We start from the raw sequence: 16,565 nt of genomic DNA, 5'->3' as shown, positions 1-16,565 counted from the left end.
ACAGACAGGCCAGACTGTCAGAAGGGACAGAGGCGAGACTGTCAGAAGGGACAGACAGGCCAGACTGTCAGAGGGGACAGACAGGCCAGATTGTCAGAGGGAACAGTTTGGCCTAGTCTCCTACCGCCCTCGCTCAGAAGTAGGTTACTCCTATGTTGGTCTTCCTAATACAAAATTATATTTCTATCTCTTACAGCAAGGGTCAACGGACAAGGACACCACATCGAGTCCAGAGAGCAACTGCCTGTTAGACCCGTCTGTTTTGTCCGACTTCACGACGCAAGCCCTTGTGCTGACCGTACTGGCCACTCTAGTAAAGTATACCACAGGTTAGTATTCTATACTTACGAGCAAAAGTATGGAATCACCCCCTTGTGTTTTGTTCCGAGGGATCTTAAGAACTAAATGACTATGTGTATGTATGTATCTGTGGTATCAATTTAGGTATTTAGCCCAATAAAAATAAAACATTTATTTCAGATGAAGACGAAATCCGAATCCTGTACCAGTACTTAGCTGAGGGATCTGTGGTGTTCCCCAAAGTATTCCCCGTCATGTAAGTCAATAATATTATCATCATCATCAAGTCATTTCGTCTTCACTGCAGTAGAACGACCCTCTCTGATTTACTTTGTTAGTCTCCCCTTAGACACTTGACTATTTAGACACTTGATTCCCTTTAGACACGTGACTCCCCTTTAGACAAGTGACTCCCCATTGAGATACTTGGTTCCCTATTGAGACACTTGAGTCTATTTAGACACTTGATCATCATGTCATTTCGTCTCCACTGCAGTAGAACGACTCTCTCTGATTTACATGTGATTTGTGACACTTGACTCCCCTTAGACATCTGACGCCCCTTAGACACGTGATTCCCCTTTAGACATGTGACTCCCCATTGGGATACTTTGCTCTCCTTTGAGACACTTTACTCCCTTTAGACACGTGACTCCTCTTTAGACAAGTAACTGCCCATTGAGATACTTGTCGTTCCTTAGACACTTTACACCCCTTTAGACACGTGACTCCACTTTAGACACATGACTCCCCTTTAGACACGTGACTCCCCATTGAGATACTTTGCTCTCCTTTGAGATACTTGACTCTCCTTAGACACTCGACTCCCCTTAGACACGTGATTCCCCTTTAGACACGTGACTCCCCATTGAGATACTTGGCTCCCCATTGAGACACTGAGACACGTGACTCCACTTAGACACTTGACTCCCCTTAGATACGTGACTCCCCTTAGATACGTTACTCCCCTTTAGACACGTGACTCCCCTTTGGACAAGTGACTCCCCATTGAGATACTTGGTTCCCTATTGAGACACTTGACTCTATTTAGACACTTGATCATCAGGTCATTTCGGCTCCACTGCAGTAGAACGACCCTCTCTGATTTACATGTGATTTGTGACATTAGACTCCCCTTAAACACTTGATTCTATTTAGACACTTGACGCCCCTTAGACACGTGACTCCCCATTGGGATACTTGACTCTCCTTAGACACTTGACGCCATTTAGACACGTAACTCCCCTTTAGACACGTGACTCCCTATTGATATACTTGGCTCCCCATTGAGACACGTGACTCCCCTTTAGACACGTGACTCCCCATTGAGATTCTTTGCTCTCCTTGGACATTTAACTCTATTTAGATACTTGAGGTCATTTCGTTTCCACTGCAGTAGAACGACCCTCTCGGACTTAAGGGAAAGAAGAAGGTGGAAAAGAGCTATTTTTGTAGTCAATTGTATTGCTATTTATGCAACAGTTATTATGATTACAAAAACATAAAAGTGCATTAAAATCCAGCGTCTGCAATAGTGTATAGACAATTTTTTGACTCATGTTAAGATTAGTCAAAAAGAAATATCTGTTATTACTGGTACTGCTTTTCTTATTTTTTTCTTTTTCTTGACACATTCAAAATGTGTACCTTTCCTTTTTTACGGAAATATCAGTGTAAACGAGGTCTCAAAACATATTTTGTGTCCCCAACAGACACAGCTTACTGGACATGCGTATAAACCACGTGTTGACGCACTGCAGCGACCAAGTCATACTCAGCGCTGTGCAGAGCATTATTCAGGTAAGAACATTGTCATTGTCCTAAGAATCTTTTTTTTTTCTTTTGTTATTGGCGATGAACACGCAAAGTTCCCTAGACACGCGACTCGCCACAGAGAAGAATAAAAAGAATCGGATTTCTTTTCAAATTCTTTATTTGCTTATAAATAGGGTAAATACATAAGTGGTGGATGGTATTTTATAAAAGTGCAGTCCGTTTAGAAAAAAATGTAGTTGATGAGTGATTGATACCATGTCTGTGCTCGGAACCAGACTATTTATTCAAAACCGGGTCTCCAGCGCGTGTTTTGCCCCACACAATCAACAAAAACATGACAACATTCAACAAAATTGTCTACACAATACATTGTTTCACTACGTACGTGTTGTCCACCGGGCATGGAAAGCAAAAATATTGTTTAGTGTTATACCATTTATATTGAAAAGTTATATTTGTCCTCAGAACATGCTGGCGTCCGAAGACGCGAGCCAACAGCAACTTCATTACATGCAGAGTTGCGGCTTCGGCGGACTGTGGCGGTTCGCTGGACCTTTCACGAAGGTCAGTTACTTCCTTTTTTTGTGCATTATTGTGATTTACGGTTATGGCTGACGGCTATCAACTGAAAATTGACAGCTGCAAAATGGATGCATGTAAATTTTAAAATGACATTGCCACTGCTTGATGAAAATGTCATAAAAGTTAGCAGCAGTTAGCGTGACACAGAGACAGGAGACAGATACCTAAGTTCAGTAAGGCAAAGTTTCCATCAAAGCGGAGCGGGGCGGAGAAGTGTTTTGAATAACCAATCAGATTTTATTATTCAGGAAACCTGAATTGTTATTAAAGACAATTCTTCGCTCCGTTCTGCCTTAGTGGAAATCGGACCTAATGGTTTCCAGTCTCGGTCGCCGCCTTAGGTGTCCAGTATTTTATTTATGCAGAAAGTAAATTGTCCAATCGGCAGCTACCCTTTCTTGCCCTAGCTGTATAATATATTTTTTATGCATAACATTAGGCAGGTATTTGACCGCAATCGCACCTGGTGTTAAGTGAGATGCAGTCTAGGATGGTACATATCTGCCCTGTAAGTGCCTATTCACTCTCGCCTTGAAAAAGACCCGGATTTTAGTTTTCAGGAAAGACAGCAGCAGTCAATATTAGTATGATAGATGTATAACATTTATTTATTTATTTATTTATTTATTATTCATTATTGAGCAATTACATATTTGATCCAAATAGCGTCCTAAATCCTTTTTAGTTAATTTCATAAACGTTTGCATCCTTCAGAACCAATGCACAGCCGAAAGCAGCGAGCTATTCGTGAACTGCCTCGAGGCCATGGTGGAGACCTGCCTGCCCGGCGACGAGCCGCTCGTGCGCCCGCCGCCGCCCGACCCCGACCCCAAGGACGACCCGCACCGGCTCGCTGGTACATACACTAGATCTCCCGTTGAGACACTTGATTCCCCTTTGACACGTGACTCCCCCTTGGACTCCCCTAGACACTTGACTCCCCTAGACACTTGGCTCCCCCTAGACACTTGGCTCCCCCTAGACACTTGGCTCCCCCTAGACAGTGCACAGCCGAGAGCAGCGAGCTATTCGTGAACTGCCTCGAGGCCATGGTGGAGACCTGCCTGCCCGGCGACGAGCCGCTCGTGCGCCCGCCGCCGCCCGACCCCGACCCCAAGGACGACCCGCACCGGCTCGCTGGTACATACACTAGATCTCCCGTTGAGACACTTGATTCCCCTTTGACACGTGACTCCCCCTTGGACTCCCCTAGACACTTGACTCCCCTAGACACTTGGCTCCCCCTAGACACTTGGCTCCCCCTAGACACTTGGCTCCCCCTAGACAGTGCACAGCCGAGAGCAGCGAGCTATTCGTGAACTGCCTCGAGGCCATGGTGGAGACCTGCCTGCCCGGCGACGAGCCGCTCGTGCGCCCGCCGCCGCCCGACCCCGACCCCAAGGACGACCCGCACCGGCTCGCTGGTACATACACTAGATCTCCCGTTGAGACACTTGATTCCCCTTTGACACGTGACTCCCCCTTGGACTCCCCTAGACACTTGACTCCCCTAGACACTTGGCTCCCCCTAGACACTTGGCTCCCCCTAGACACTTGGCTCCCCCTAGACAGTGCACAGCCGAGAGCAGCGAGCTATTCGTGAACTGCCTCGAGGCCATGGTGGAGACCTGCCTGCCCGGCGACGAGCCGCTCGTGCGCCCGCCGCCGCCCGACCCCGACCCCAAGGACGACCCGCACCGGCTCGCTGGTACATACACTAGATCTCCCGTTGAGACACTTGATTCCCCTTTGACACGTGACTCCCCCTTGGACTCCCCTAGACACTTGGCTCCCCCTAGACACTTGGCTCCCCCTAGACAGTGCACAGCCGAGAGCAGCGAGCTATTCGTGAACTGCCTCGAGGCCATGGTGGAGACCTGCCTGCCCGGCGACGAGCCGCTCGTGCGCCCGCCGCCGCCCGACCCCGACCCCAAGGACGACCCGCACCGGCTCGCTGGTACATACACTAGATCTCCCGTTGAGACACTTGATTCCCCTTTGACACGTGACTCCCCCTTGGACTCCCCTAGACACTTGACTCCCCTAGACACTTGGCTCCCCCTAGACACTTGGCTCCCCCTAGACACTTGGCTCCCCCTAGACAGTGCACAGCCGAGAGCAGCGAGCTATTCGTGAACTGCCTCGAGGCCATGGTGGAGACCTGCCTGCCCGGCGACGAGCCGCTCGTGCGCCCGCCGCCGCCCGACCCCGACCCCAAGGACGACCCGCACCGGCTCGCTGGTACATACACTAGATCTCCCGTTGAGACACTTGATTCCCCTTTGACACGTGACTCCCCCTTGGACTCCCCTAGACACTTGACTCCCCTAGACACTTGGCTCCCCCTAGACACTTGGCTCCCCCTAGACACTTGGCTCCCCCTAGACAGTGCACAGCCGAGAGCAGCGAGCTATTCGTGAACTGCCTCGAGGCCATGGTGGAGACCTGCCTGCCCGGCGACGAGCCGCTCGTGCGCCCGCCGCCGCCCGACCCCGACCCCAAGGACGACCCGCACCGGCTCGCTGGTACCTTATTTTAACATAGTATCTTATTTTAATTTTATTATTTTTATTTATTTATTTATTATCAGAACAACAATAATACAGTTGGACACGTGAGTCTCCTTTGCACTCCCCTTAGACACGCGACTGCCCTTTGCCCTTGCTTTAGACACGTGACTCCCCCTTGAGACACATGACTCCCCTTTGGACTCCCCCTTAGATACTTCATTCCCGTGTAAACTCCCCTTAGATACGTGACTCCCCTTTGCACTTCTCCTTGACGCTCAACTGTCCCTTGAGAAACTTGAATCCCCTTTAGACTCGTGATTTCCCCTTGAGACACGCGACTCCCCTAGACACGCGACTCCCCTAGACACGCGACTCCCCCTAGCACACGTTATTTATTTTATTTTATTTAAAACAAGTTACATAGTATTTCCAAATATTAATAATGACCATTGACGATGTAACAAAATCGTCTTGGACACCCCTTAGACACTTGATTCCCCTTCGGATTCCTTTGAAATCTCCCTTTAGACACTTGACTCCCCTTTGTATATCCCCATAGACACTTTACTCTCCTCATTGAACTTAATAAAACATGTCAAGTTTGTTACATTGCTACATACATACATTTTAGCAAAATAGTACCTATAGTCTATCCAATATAGCTTGATTAGAATGACGGCTGTCAAATGAATGTGACTAGTGTTGGGTATGTTTCGTACGGTTCACATAGATGTATCGATAAGTTTTCGAAAAAATGATATAAAAAATGCACCCAATTTTTCTTCATATCTTTATTCATAAAAATGACAATTATGATTTAAATTTAAAGACACTAAAATTTAAAATTCATGCCAAGGGTGTACAACCTAAGTCGTAGTCATTATCATCAGTGTTCTTCAGTGGTTTTTTCCTCTCGCTAGAGGGCGGTGGGCATCTCTTCTAGAGCAACGGTGCTATGAATACCCAAAAAATTACCGGTGATTGATTTCCGATTTTTGATTATTTAAGAATGAAATGTTTTTTGGTTTTTAATAGTGAAAATTTAGAAAAACGTATAACATGACTTAAATATGTTAAAAAATTAGTTAGAGAAAAAATTTGTTAAATATGTTAAAAAATTAGTTTTAATTTAATATGACATTTGTCGATATGTCCCAACACTAACATTTTTGTAACTCGAGATAACCTTGTCGAGACGTCGTTAATACTCTAGCTTGATTTTTATAATTTCGAATTACTACTTATTGGTGTAATTTAACGCTGCATTTACACGAAATTAACATTTTTATTGGAAGCACTGTCGTCGAAAATATTGTTTGTAGGTCAGACGTGAATTATTTCTTGTCCGCCAATATTTAGCTCTCATTGATCGCTACTACAAAGTTATGTCGTTACTTTTGATGGCAGCTGTCATTCTAATCAAGCTATATTGGATAGACTATATTATACAACTACAACTAACTAACGACGATGGCCGTTGGGGCATAAAAGTTCTCGAGTGGCGACCACGGGCTGGAAGACGTAGCGTGGGCAGGCCTCCTACTAGGTGGACCGACGATCTGGTAAAGGTCGCGGGAAGAGCCTGGATGCGGGCAGCGCAGGACTGTTCACTGTGGAAAACCTTGGAGGAGGCCTTTGTCCAGCACTGGACGTCATTTGGCTGAAACGAACGAACGATACAACTACAGTGTTTAACTTATTCCGTCATCCTACTTTTGTTTACAGGTGTGCACCGCCAGCCGACCATCTACTGTTCCGGTCAAGACACTTAGAGCAAGGAATCCTTAAAAGTAAGTGTTATTTTTAAAGTTGACAGATTTTTATAAAGATACCTTTATACTCATGATAATGAAATGAATGAGATCAATGATGAGGTTTTTTGCTTACAAAGGACTTTAAATCGTTCCAATTTTTGGCTTAGGAAAAATAATGTACTGAGAACAAGCAGAAAGAAACTCTTTCACTGAACAAAGTGAAATCGCTTAGCAAAGCGAATTGACAAACAGTTGATACGAAGTGACCTCGAAAAGATAAACTGTCACGAAAGGTCATCTAAGGGGCGTATATAAACTTTACTTAGTTTGGAACTGGATGGCGTTTAACAATAAATAAAACGACTTAATATAAGCAGTGTTATCGCTAGGAAACGATCTCTTCCAGAAAACTTAGTTCTTTGAGATACAAGAGTTGACTTAGCACTAAAGTCAAAGTCAAAGTCAAAATTTCTTTATTTGTTTAGACTAATAAATAGTTCTTACAAATCGTCATTTTGCTCTTAAGGAGCCTCTACATGTCTCATAATCTTTTTACCCTACCAGCGCTTCGAGACCAACATTTGGCAAGTGCTGAGAAGAAGCGCCGCAACAAACTCAGTCACCACTGTCTGCCGGTTAATATAAATAAATAGAAATAGCAGTAGTAGGTACATTCGATTCAGGAGCAGTTCACTGAATTTACCATGCATTCTTGTATAGTGTATCTTATAAGAATGGGTATACAAAATTGCGTGGTATATTAAACAAGGTAGTGACGTGCTAATATCTAGACTTACAGATTTAGTACACTAGTTACATAAACTGGGTTGCACCATCTAACTTGAACAAACGTCAGAAATCTGTCAAACTCCATACAGAAAATATAGTTACGGTTAAAGTTACGTGGTGCAATTGAACCTTACTTAGTTTAATTTATTATATTTACTATCTTTACCAGGATACAAAGGTATGACGCCCCTCCAGTCACCATAAGAAGTGGAATAGCTGTATACGACGCTGTTTCGAACCAAATTCATCCTCATCTTCTTCATAAGAAAACTGGGGCGTGGCCGATGTATCTAACAACCTATTTTGAACCCTATTATTAACAGCATAGCGTTGCTGTCAGTTCAAAATGACGTATATGTCAAATACTTTAAAAAATATACAGTTTTTTGTGTCTCCTGAAAACCTACTGGTATAACATACATCCTTTTGAACTGACAGCGACGATAGATCATAAATTATTCCTCATCTCTTCATAAGAAAACTGGGGGCGTGGCCGATGTATCTAACAGCCTATTTTCAACCCTGTCACCCAAAGCATAGATCACAATTCGGGGTGACACTGTAGCTTATTTGTTGTTACGTTATAAATGTTTAAATGTCTTATGCACGTAGAATTATAACGCCTAGAAACCGAGTAAGCGCTAGAAAAGTGAGGCACGAGACCACTGCTTTAGTTTTTCCCATGCGTTCTGACAGTTGACTAAGTCAACTAGTGAAAACGTATGTTTAGATGACCTACATTGACTTGTCTCACCAAACTCATTGACAGGGGGGCGCTACCATCGTTCAACTATATGGTTTCCAACATGGCAAAATCGGAACCAGCGATCCGGTATTGACGGTGGCGCCCCACTGTCAATGTCATGGATAGGACAGTTCAGTATTTTGGAACTATAAGATAACTTGGTGACTTATGATTTTTGCCTCACTTTAGACGAAGCGCTCGTATGAAAACTCCATATAGGTGTTATTTAACTAAGATTATGCACTTATATGTTATATGTGTAGTCAAAATGGCTCTAATTGTAAACGTAGGTTCCGTAGGACACTTTAGACTCTGTCTATGATAATGAGAAAGGTCATAGATCATAGACAATTTGCTTTAACAGTTGCACCGCGATGAAATGACAATCATAGACTACCAAAAAGAAGATATTTGCCACCGTATTTTGAACCATAGCAAGATATGTTAAGGTTCATTAATTTAACATTTTACCTAGCTAAAGACACAAACCAGGGATGTTACGGATATGAAGTATCGGTTATGGATACGGTTACGGATATTAGAATAATATTATACCGGTTACGGTTACGGATATAATTTCGGTTACGGTTATTAGAATTTTAAAAAGATACACATAGCCACTTTATGTAAGTACTATGACGGCAAAGGTAAAACAGATGGTGTCAGGGAATGCCAGACAAGTAACAAATATTAAAAAAAAAATGATTTAGACTGCCTATATCCGAAACTTTTGATTACGGTTTTGGTTACGGTTACAGATATTTTTGTTATTTCGGATATCCGATAGTTTCGGTTACGGTTACGGATATCCATAACATCCCTGACACAAACATACAAAAATGTAGTTCTCATAATTATCATTAGACATTGTCGAAAGTGATTAAATAATATAGTAAAGTCCATTATTAGTGGTCCAATACTTTCAGGAATATAGGGTGTTATAACAACTAATTTTCAAATAAATAAATTTTCCCCCATATACATAGAAGGCGTATAGCGTTTTATGCATTTATAATAATATAATAGATTAAAGTGACAGATCTATAAAAAAAATTTTTTTTTGCGGAACTATATTTTTAATAAGGATTTGCATTTATTTGAAAAACTACTGGACCACTATTACATGGGTCACCCTATATGTTTAGGTTTAAGTAAATGGAAATTGTAGGCTCATTAAAAAAAGTATAACACATCACAGAAATATACTAGCTATAGTTGTTGCAATTCATAAGGCGAGTGAGCTTTACATGTATGGTGGCTCGCTACTGTTCGTTGTTCAAAAGTTTTGACAGACATTACACTATCGTTAAGTGCATGTACACGTACACACAAGTAAAACTCACTCGCCTTCGTGAGTTGCAAGAACTATACTAGTATTAAATGCACACATTATAGTATGTATATGTATACATATAAATATGCATATATGTATAGCATTATACACCTGGTACACATCTAGAGATGTATTATCTAGTCTATATGTATACAACAGCCTACTAGATTATAATATTTAGACGAAGTACAGTAGTTAAAACATCAGCTTATACATTTTTTTGCAAAATTGCATATAATAATATGCAAATTAGTGCCATAGGGTTTAGCTTATGACGTAGGTACGATTTTAAGTTATATTATTATTTTACATTCGCGAGCAAAAGTATGGAATCACCTTATTCATTTTGAGTAATCTTTGTAGTTAAACGACTATGAAGATTAAATTAAAAATGGTAGCAGTTTAAAGGTTACATTACAAACTTAAGTTGATACTATAGATGCATAGATAGTAATTGAGTTCTTCAGATCGTTGGGAACAAAACACAAGAGGGTGATTCCATACGTTTGCTCGTAAGTATAGTTTCAACACTAAAACTGATCGAACTTGAAAATATTTTTCAGTGTTGACATTAATAGAATACTATTTTCTGGAAAATAGAAAAAATATAGTTTTTGAGACTAGAACTGGATTTTACATTATGTATCTCAAAAGAAAAACTTTTTATTAGTGCATAAGTGAAATAGTTTTAATCAGCCTACTCGTGAATTATTAGTACAAATTGATTTATGTTTTTAATTATTATATCTATGCAAAATGTGAGGATTATAGTTTTATAAAAGCTACTAAATGTGTACTTGGTTGCATTTAATTTAAAAAGTGTTAATATATTTGCACAATATGCTTTTGCACAAAAACACTATAGAATAGCCAAATAATTAAAATATGTGTATTAAGCGTATACGTTTTTAATATACATAAAATACGTGTTATATAAATATACAGATAGATACTCTATCTTATATGACACAAAAACTGAACATCACAGAACAAGAAATCACAAGTTTGAACGACTCAATTAACACGCTCTTATCGCTATGAAGCGATCTCTTCCAGACGACCGGAAAAAACAAATTTACTTCTTAGGACAGACTAATTTAAATTCGCTAGAAATTATTATTTTATGAAAGAAGAAGAAGAAATGACAATCAAATTAATTTTGAAATATAGTCCAAAATCTTTTAAATTAAATATTAAAATTTCATTTAATTTGTACATCCCTGTATATGAAACAAAGTCATACATCACATCACAAAGTCACGAATTATGTCTTCCCATTAATTTATTGAATTTTGTTTCATTTAACGGTTGTGGACACATCTTTACACTATATCATTATTATGTATAATAATTTTAAAACGCCCCAATATTATTATTTAAGAAAAGGCCATTTTTGTTAAAATATCAAAACATTTTCTCCTTTTACCATATTTTAAAATAGGACAAACAAATAATCATCAGTTTTGCTTTAACTAAAAATATTTGTTGTCTCATTTTATAATAAGTATTATACAAATTAAAATATGAAAAAAATTGACAAAACTGATTTTATCTTTTAGAATATTATTTCAGTGTATAATTTTTTAGAAAGGTATAGTACATTAAACGCTCTCTATAGTTAAAAAGATATTTTTATAATTTTACAACAAATACTACAACGGCTTCTAATATTTTCACACTATTTCTACTACACTTTTAACGATACAATATTAGTATTAGAAAGAAAGAAAGAAAGTATTTATTTGATGCGAGTATTAAAAGCGTTACAAATAAATAACAACTTAAACACTAAAAACTGTTAGATCTATAACTTTATAATATCTGGTCAAGAATGGATCTGAAATTTTATGACTCCTGGCACCGATCTGACGTGACTGTGACGTGACGTTTACTAACTAAGCATGTTGGTGTAATAGTAAATAAATATTATAAAATGTAGAAGCTTAAGTTTGGATGCACAAAAATCCCGAAATAAAATAAATCACCCTAATTTATAATGCACAAATACCTGCAAAAAATATAAATTATGTTATTATTAATTAATTATTAAGTCCACCCAGATTTAAAGTACAAATTTCGTCGAGCCCATGTCGCGTTATAGTCACGTCAGGTGTGCTTAAGTGCTATAATAATTTATTCGTTAGTTTTTAAAATATTTTTACTTATTTTACAGAATCAGATGGAAAAAATAACGCCACCCCTATTTTTGAGACTTAATTTACTTTTTTTTTACTTTTATGATGAGCAAATCACAAAAATAGAGGTGGCCTAACTTTTCGCCAGTATTTTACAATTAGATTAACGATTAGTTGTGTCGATAGTTATTGTTATTATTAAAATGAGGCTTTAGTTGTAATAATTATTTATATTAATATGTTGATGTTGTAGCTTGGAATTTGATGTGTAATTTTAAGGCCTAAAGTTAAAACCAGTCGCATTTATTAAACTGTCAAGGGATTTTCATGCACTTATGCCATAAAAAGTTGCTTGTTTCTTTAAAAAGCGAGGCTATAACTGCCGATTCGAGGGTAGGCAGTTCGAACCCCGTTGTCCGCTGTACTAAATATATGGAAGCTGGGAACATAGAATTTTCAGATAGATCCAGTTTATTCTGTAACCCATTATTGGTACCGTTTAAAAGAGCTCGTGAAGCAATTTCAGGATCAGTAACCGGTTTTTCGATATCTTGTATAGTTTAGAAAAAAATAATTGAGATCACTTTAAGTTTCCACCCTGTATATTTAGCTGGAGGGCTTAGTGGCAAAAACAAAATACGAATTTAAAAAAACAATTTTACTATGGAATAAGTGCAGTGAAAATGTCCCTTTACGTACAATCCTATGTAGTAGCTTATCTCAACTGTCAGCATTTTCCGAATGGTCTAAAAATTAGTAAAATCTGAATGTTTCTACACTTTTATTATTATACAATTGAGATCTCAAAATATCTGCTTATACATGTAAATGTCACCGTAAAATTGTGAATACCGTCAGATTATAATGTGACGTAGATACATTACAATCTAACCTAATCTCACTGTTAATTAAAATCTCACGTGTTATTTTATAAACTGACGGAGTTCACAATTTCACGTTGACATTTTAAAAGAAATACATTTATATTAATATGGATGTTAATGACTATTATTATAAATGATCATCATTATTGTAATGCATGTCAAACTAAATATTATAAGTTTTATTATTACCTTGTTGGAAATTTAATATTTAATAAAAAAACTACATACAAAAAATATAACTCTGCATAAAATAATGGTTCCTGTATTCAAATTCAATAATGAAGTAAATAAACTCCATTTATAGAAAACTTACGAAACATATTTTTTACAGCTTTATTTTAATTTTTGCAGATAATACATTATTTATTGTATTTAATGTTATTATTAATATTTTTTTGTAAAATTTTAAATGATTTTATATCACAGTTGTCATGGTACAATAATGTATTATATATATATTTATATATATTTTATATTGTTATATATTTTAAAAAATCTAAGTATTGAAATTGAAAGAGAAATAATAAGAAACCGAAAGGAGCCAAGCATGTTACATAAAGGTTTAAACACACGGTTAAATATTAAAGAAATATATTATTAGAATTTAGAATATTAGACATTTTTAAATTAGTCTGATCAACCACAACATCAAAAGCGTGATCATATTTTATACGCAAGAAATAATACAACTTTGCATTTGTTTTACTAGATGGCGCTAAACATACATTGCGAAATACTTGCGAATGCGATAAATTTGAACTTTATTAAAAGGCAGTAAGGTTGTCGTTAAGATTGAAAACATCTAGCTAGAGGAAAGGGAAGAGATGTAGATAGGTATATTAAACTATTTGATTTATTCACTTTTTTTTTCTTTTCGCTAAATAATAACTTTCATTGTTAGCCATTGTTAAAATCAACATAAAAATGTTTTGTTTTAGAGTTTTTATAAAGCAAAAATAAATGTGATATGTAGTTATCTGGAACGCAACAGTTTCAGTGTTTTTTAAATAAATAAATAACTAGGAAGGGTGTAAAAAAGAACGTAGGTTATTTTATAAACCAATTTTTGTGACTGTGCACCTCTCGGTCTTGATTAATTAGTTATTGGTAGCTTTGACAGCGTAAACACCCTTATTATTATTAAAATTTAATTCATTCGAATCAGTTCAGCCATTCAAGTCAGTGCCTGAGGTACGGGAACGGTATGGGAGGGGTGACATTAACATATTAGGACGTGACAGCATACAAATCTGAATAACTGAAGTCTTGCTGACGTTTGACCGTCACAAATACACCCTCCCATGCCGCTTCTATAACTCAGTTAAACGCTAGACGTATAGAACAATTATTTTCTTGTTTTCCTACTTATTTAAATTTGGAATTATATAATATCTAAGTGCACAGTAATAAAAATTGGCTTATAATCGAGTTATGATAGGTATGTAAATAAGTTGCTGCATTTGAGAAGGCCATAGATTAAAATGCTAGTTTCCGCCCAAACTTTTTTCTAAAGGGTGGTATAACATTATAATACAGGGTAAATATGAAATCATAAAATTCATTGAAAAATGTAATCATTCGGTAGGAAACTTAACGAGCGAAGGCGTGTACAGACGACTTTTTTTCTTTATATTTTTTATTTATTAATCATATAATAATAATATGTAAAAATATGAATAAAGTAAAATTATCATGTTCTACAAATCATGAGACAAACGTTTTGGAAAATTCCATTTTCCAAAAAAATATCAATGGTATAGTTTGACATGCAACAACTAAAGAATATATTTACAGTATTAATTCATATTTTGTAAGAAATTTTACTGCTGGATATTGTAGTCAGATTTATTGATGTATTAAATGTGAAATAAATAAATTGGTGTTTTATTTCTTATATTTATTACCCAAAAACTCAATTACCTGTGACAATACACATATTTCTTAGGTGAAAAAATTTTCAACCATTTTTTAAATGTTCAAATTGTAATCCGAAAGACCTATTTATCGGATCGCCTAATATTTCATAATAAAATTTTGAATTGGTTTTCACCCTTTGTGATTTTGTATACTTTTCTAAATCAATATAACGCACACATGACATAATAGTGAGACAACTCAATATACTTATTTTTACAGAATTAGTTTTTGACGCAGATTCCAACAACAATAACTCGATTTTGGATTATTTTGAGTTATGCCTTTACCTATTCAGGTGTGCGATGCTACCTCCAAATAAGCCCTAAAATATCGAAATGCAGTTTGTACTGCTTCTTGCCATGTTGCTATGGCGAAAAATATATCCTATTTTCATTACTTTTATTGAAGTTGAGAGAAATATTGTTCAACATTTCAATATTCATTCAATTAATTAATTATCCTACATAATATTACGATAATGATCCGATAATAAAATAATTATTAACTTTTCCCCACCCTTGAGGGTAGATTAGCTACGCTGTGCGTCGCAGACGCGTTTCCATGGCAACGATTAACTCACAACAAGTTGGGTTGACGAAAACAAATGATTTATTCAATACAAAAATCAGTAAATTACGCACGTGCGTGTGAAAAGTAGAGAATTTGGGTCATGAGTTTCGCAAAATCATGGGTGAGTACGAAATTTTGTATTTAAACTACGTTTAAGTAGGTGTTGGTCATGATTTTTTTGTCACTATGATTTTTCCCATTGAAAGTGGCCATGCTATGAACGCAATAATATTGAAAAAAGCCTCTATAACTTACCCGAGTCCTTGCAAGAAATATAAAAGCAGACATACCTACTTAATTGTATAAACTACTTAGGTAGTAATATATTTTCTAATTAAACTGCCCTTGGCACAATTTTTTCCTTCCAGTATGTCAATGCTAAATAAAACCTTTACCTAAGTAGGTATTTATTTTAACGAGAAAGTAATGGATGGATAGACGCTTTTTTTTGGCACACGAAACTACTTACTGGATGGTTTTGCATTAATAAATTTAAATTTCACAAGCAGTTACGCTACTTTTTGTTAAAATTACTCAAAGTCGCGGGAAAACATAGTATTTACATGTATTATCTAAGTATACTATGTATAAAGAAACTTAGAAACAAAGTTAACTAGTGGTCGCGTAGGGCTTAATGACATAAATTACCAAGGAATTATTCGATAACATCTTGAAACTTTATCCAGCAGAAAGTTCCCTTTAATTACAGTTTTCGTGTCGTTCGTGGTCCTAGTTTTAATCCGGCTCGAAGGACCAATACTGAGGGTCTATTCCACATTGATTACCTGGATTTGACGTCCTTTGATCACCCATGGATAAAATCACCTAGGTGATGGAAGTGGACTTCTTATCGTGGTCAAAGGACACCAAAAGTGTCGCATGGAGTTCACTTCGATCACCCAGGTGATAAGTATATCTAGACTATATTGAGGGCTCAAGTAGTGTGGAATTTTTGTGGACACCCCGCAGAATATAGACTTTTTGTCGACCGATAGTGTAGTCGGGCTGTCAATCAGTATGAACATGTATGAAGTAGCGCACAACATCGAATTGGTATCGGTAGATTCCTCATAAAAGCTAGAAGCCGTCCCAAACTATCGGTCAATAAAGATTCTGTAGTCTGTGGGAAGTCAACACATTCTTATAATTCAACATTCAACATGAGTCCTCAATATTGGTCCTTCGAGCCGGACTAAAAGTAGGACTACAATCGACATACAAATTAGAAACTGATCAAACTATCGGCCGACGACAAGTCTAGTCTGCAGTG

The 16,565-nt window shown here is 37.6% G+C and overlaps 2 protein-coding genes and 1 long non-coding RNA gene across 3 annotated transcripts in view; all 3 read left to right on the top strand.

Annotated features, from left to right (window-relative positions):
- LOC135085612 (neurofibromin-like) overlaps positions 1–3,693 on the top strand; it is a 33,871-nt gene extending 30,178 nt beyond the window's left edge. The window contains 5 exon segments of the mRNA XM_063980388.1: positions 197–329; positions 481–556; positions 2,013–2,100; positions 2,542–2,640; positions 3,373–3,693. Coding sequence (XP_063836458.1) covers positions 197–329; positions 481–556; positions 2,013–2,100; positions 2,542–2,640; positions 3,373–3,693 — 717 coding nt within the window.
- A 14-nt stretch (positions 3,694–3,707) lies between these two features.
- On the top strand, positions 3,708–4,794 carry LOC135085611 (uncharacterized). Its single transcript, XM_063980386.1, has 3 exons — positions 3,708–3,790; positions 3,907–4,074; positions 4,191–4,794. The coding sequence occupies exons 1-3, from the start codon at positions 3,708–3,710 to the stop codon at positions 4,792–4,794; spliced, it is 855 nt and encodes a 284-aa protein (XP_063836456.1).
- Positions 4,795–5,014: 220 nt separating this feature from the next.
- Positions 5,015–8,930, top strand: LOC135085719 (uncharacterized). The gene is made up of 3 exons (XR_010260203.1): positions 5,015–5,183; positions 6,894–6,958; positions 7,881–8,930. It is a non-coding gene; the product is annotated as an uncharacterized LOC135085719 (long non-coding RNA).
- Positions 8,931–16,565: the final 7,635 nt, after the last annotated feature.

This window comes from Ostrinia nubilalis, chromosome 29 (assembly GCF_963855985.1).
Source record: "Ostrinia nubilalis chromosome 29, ilOstNubi1.1, whole genome shotgun sequence".
In the NCBI taxonomy this organism is placed as follows: Eukaryota; Metazoa; Arthropoda; class Insecta; order Lepidoptera; family Crambidae; genus Ostrinia; species Ostrinia nubilalis.
Note: the sequence above shows the minus strand (reverse complement) of the source record. Positions and strands in the feature narration are given on the sequence as shown.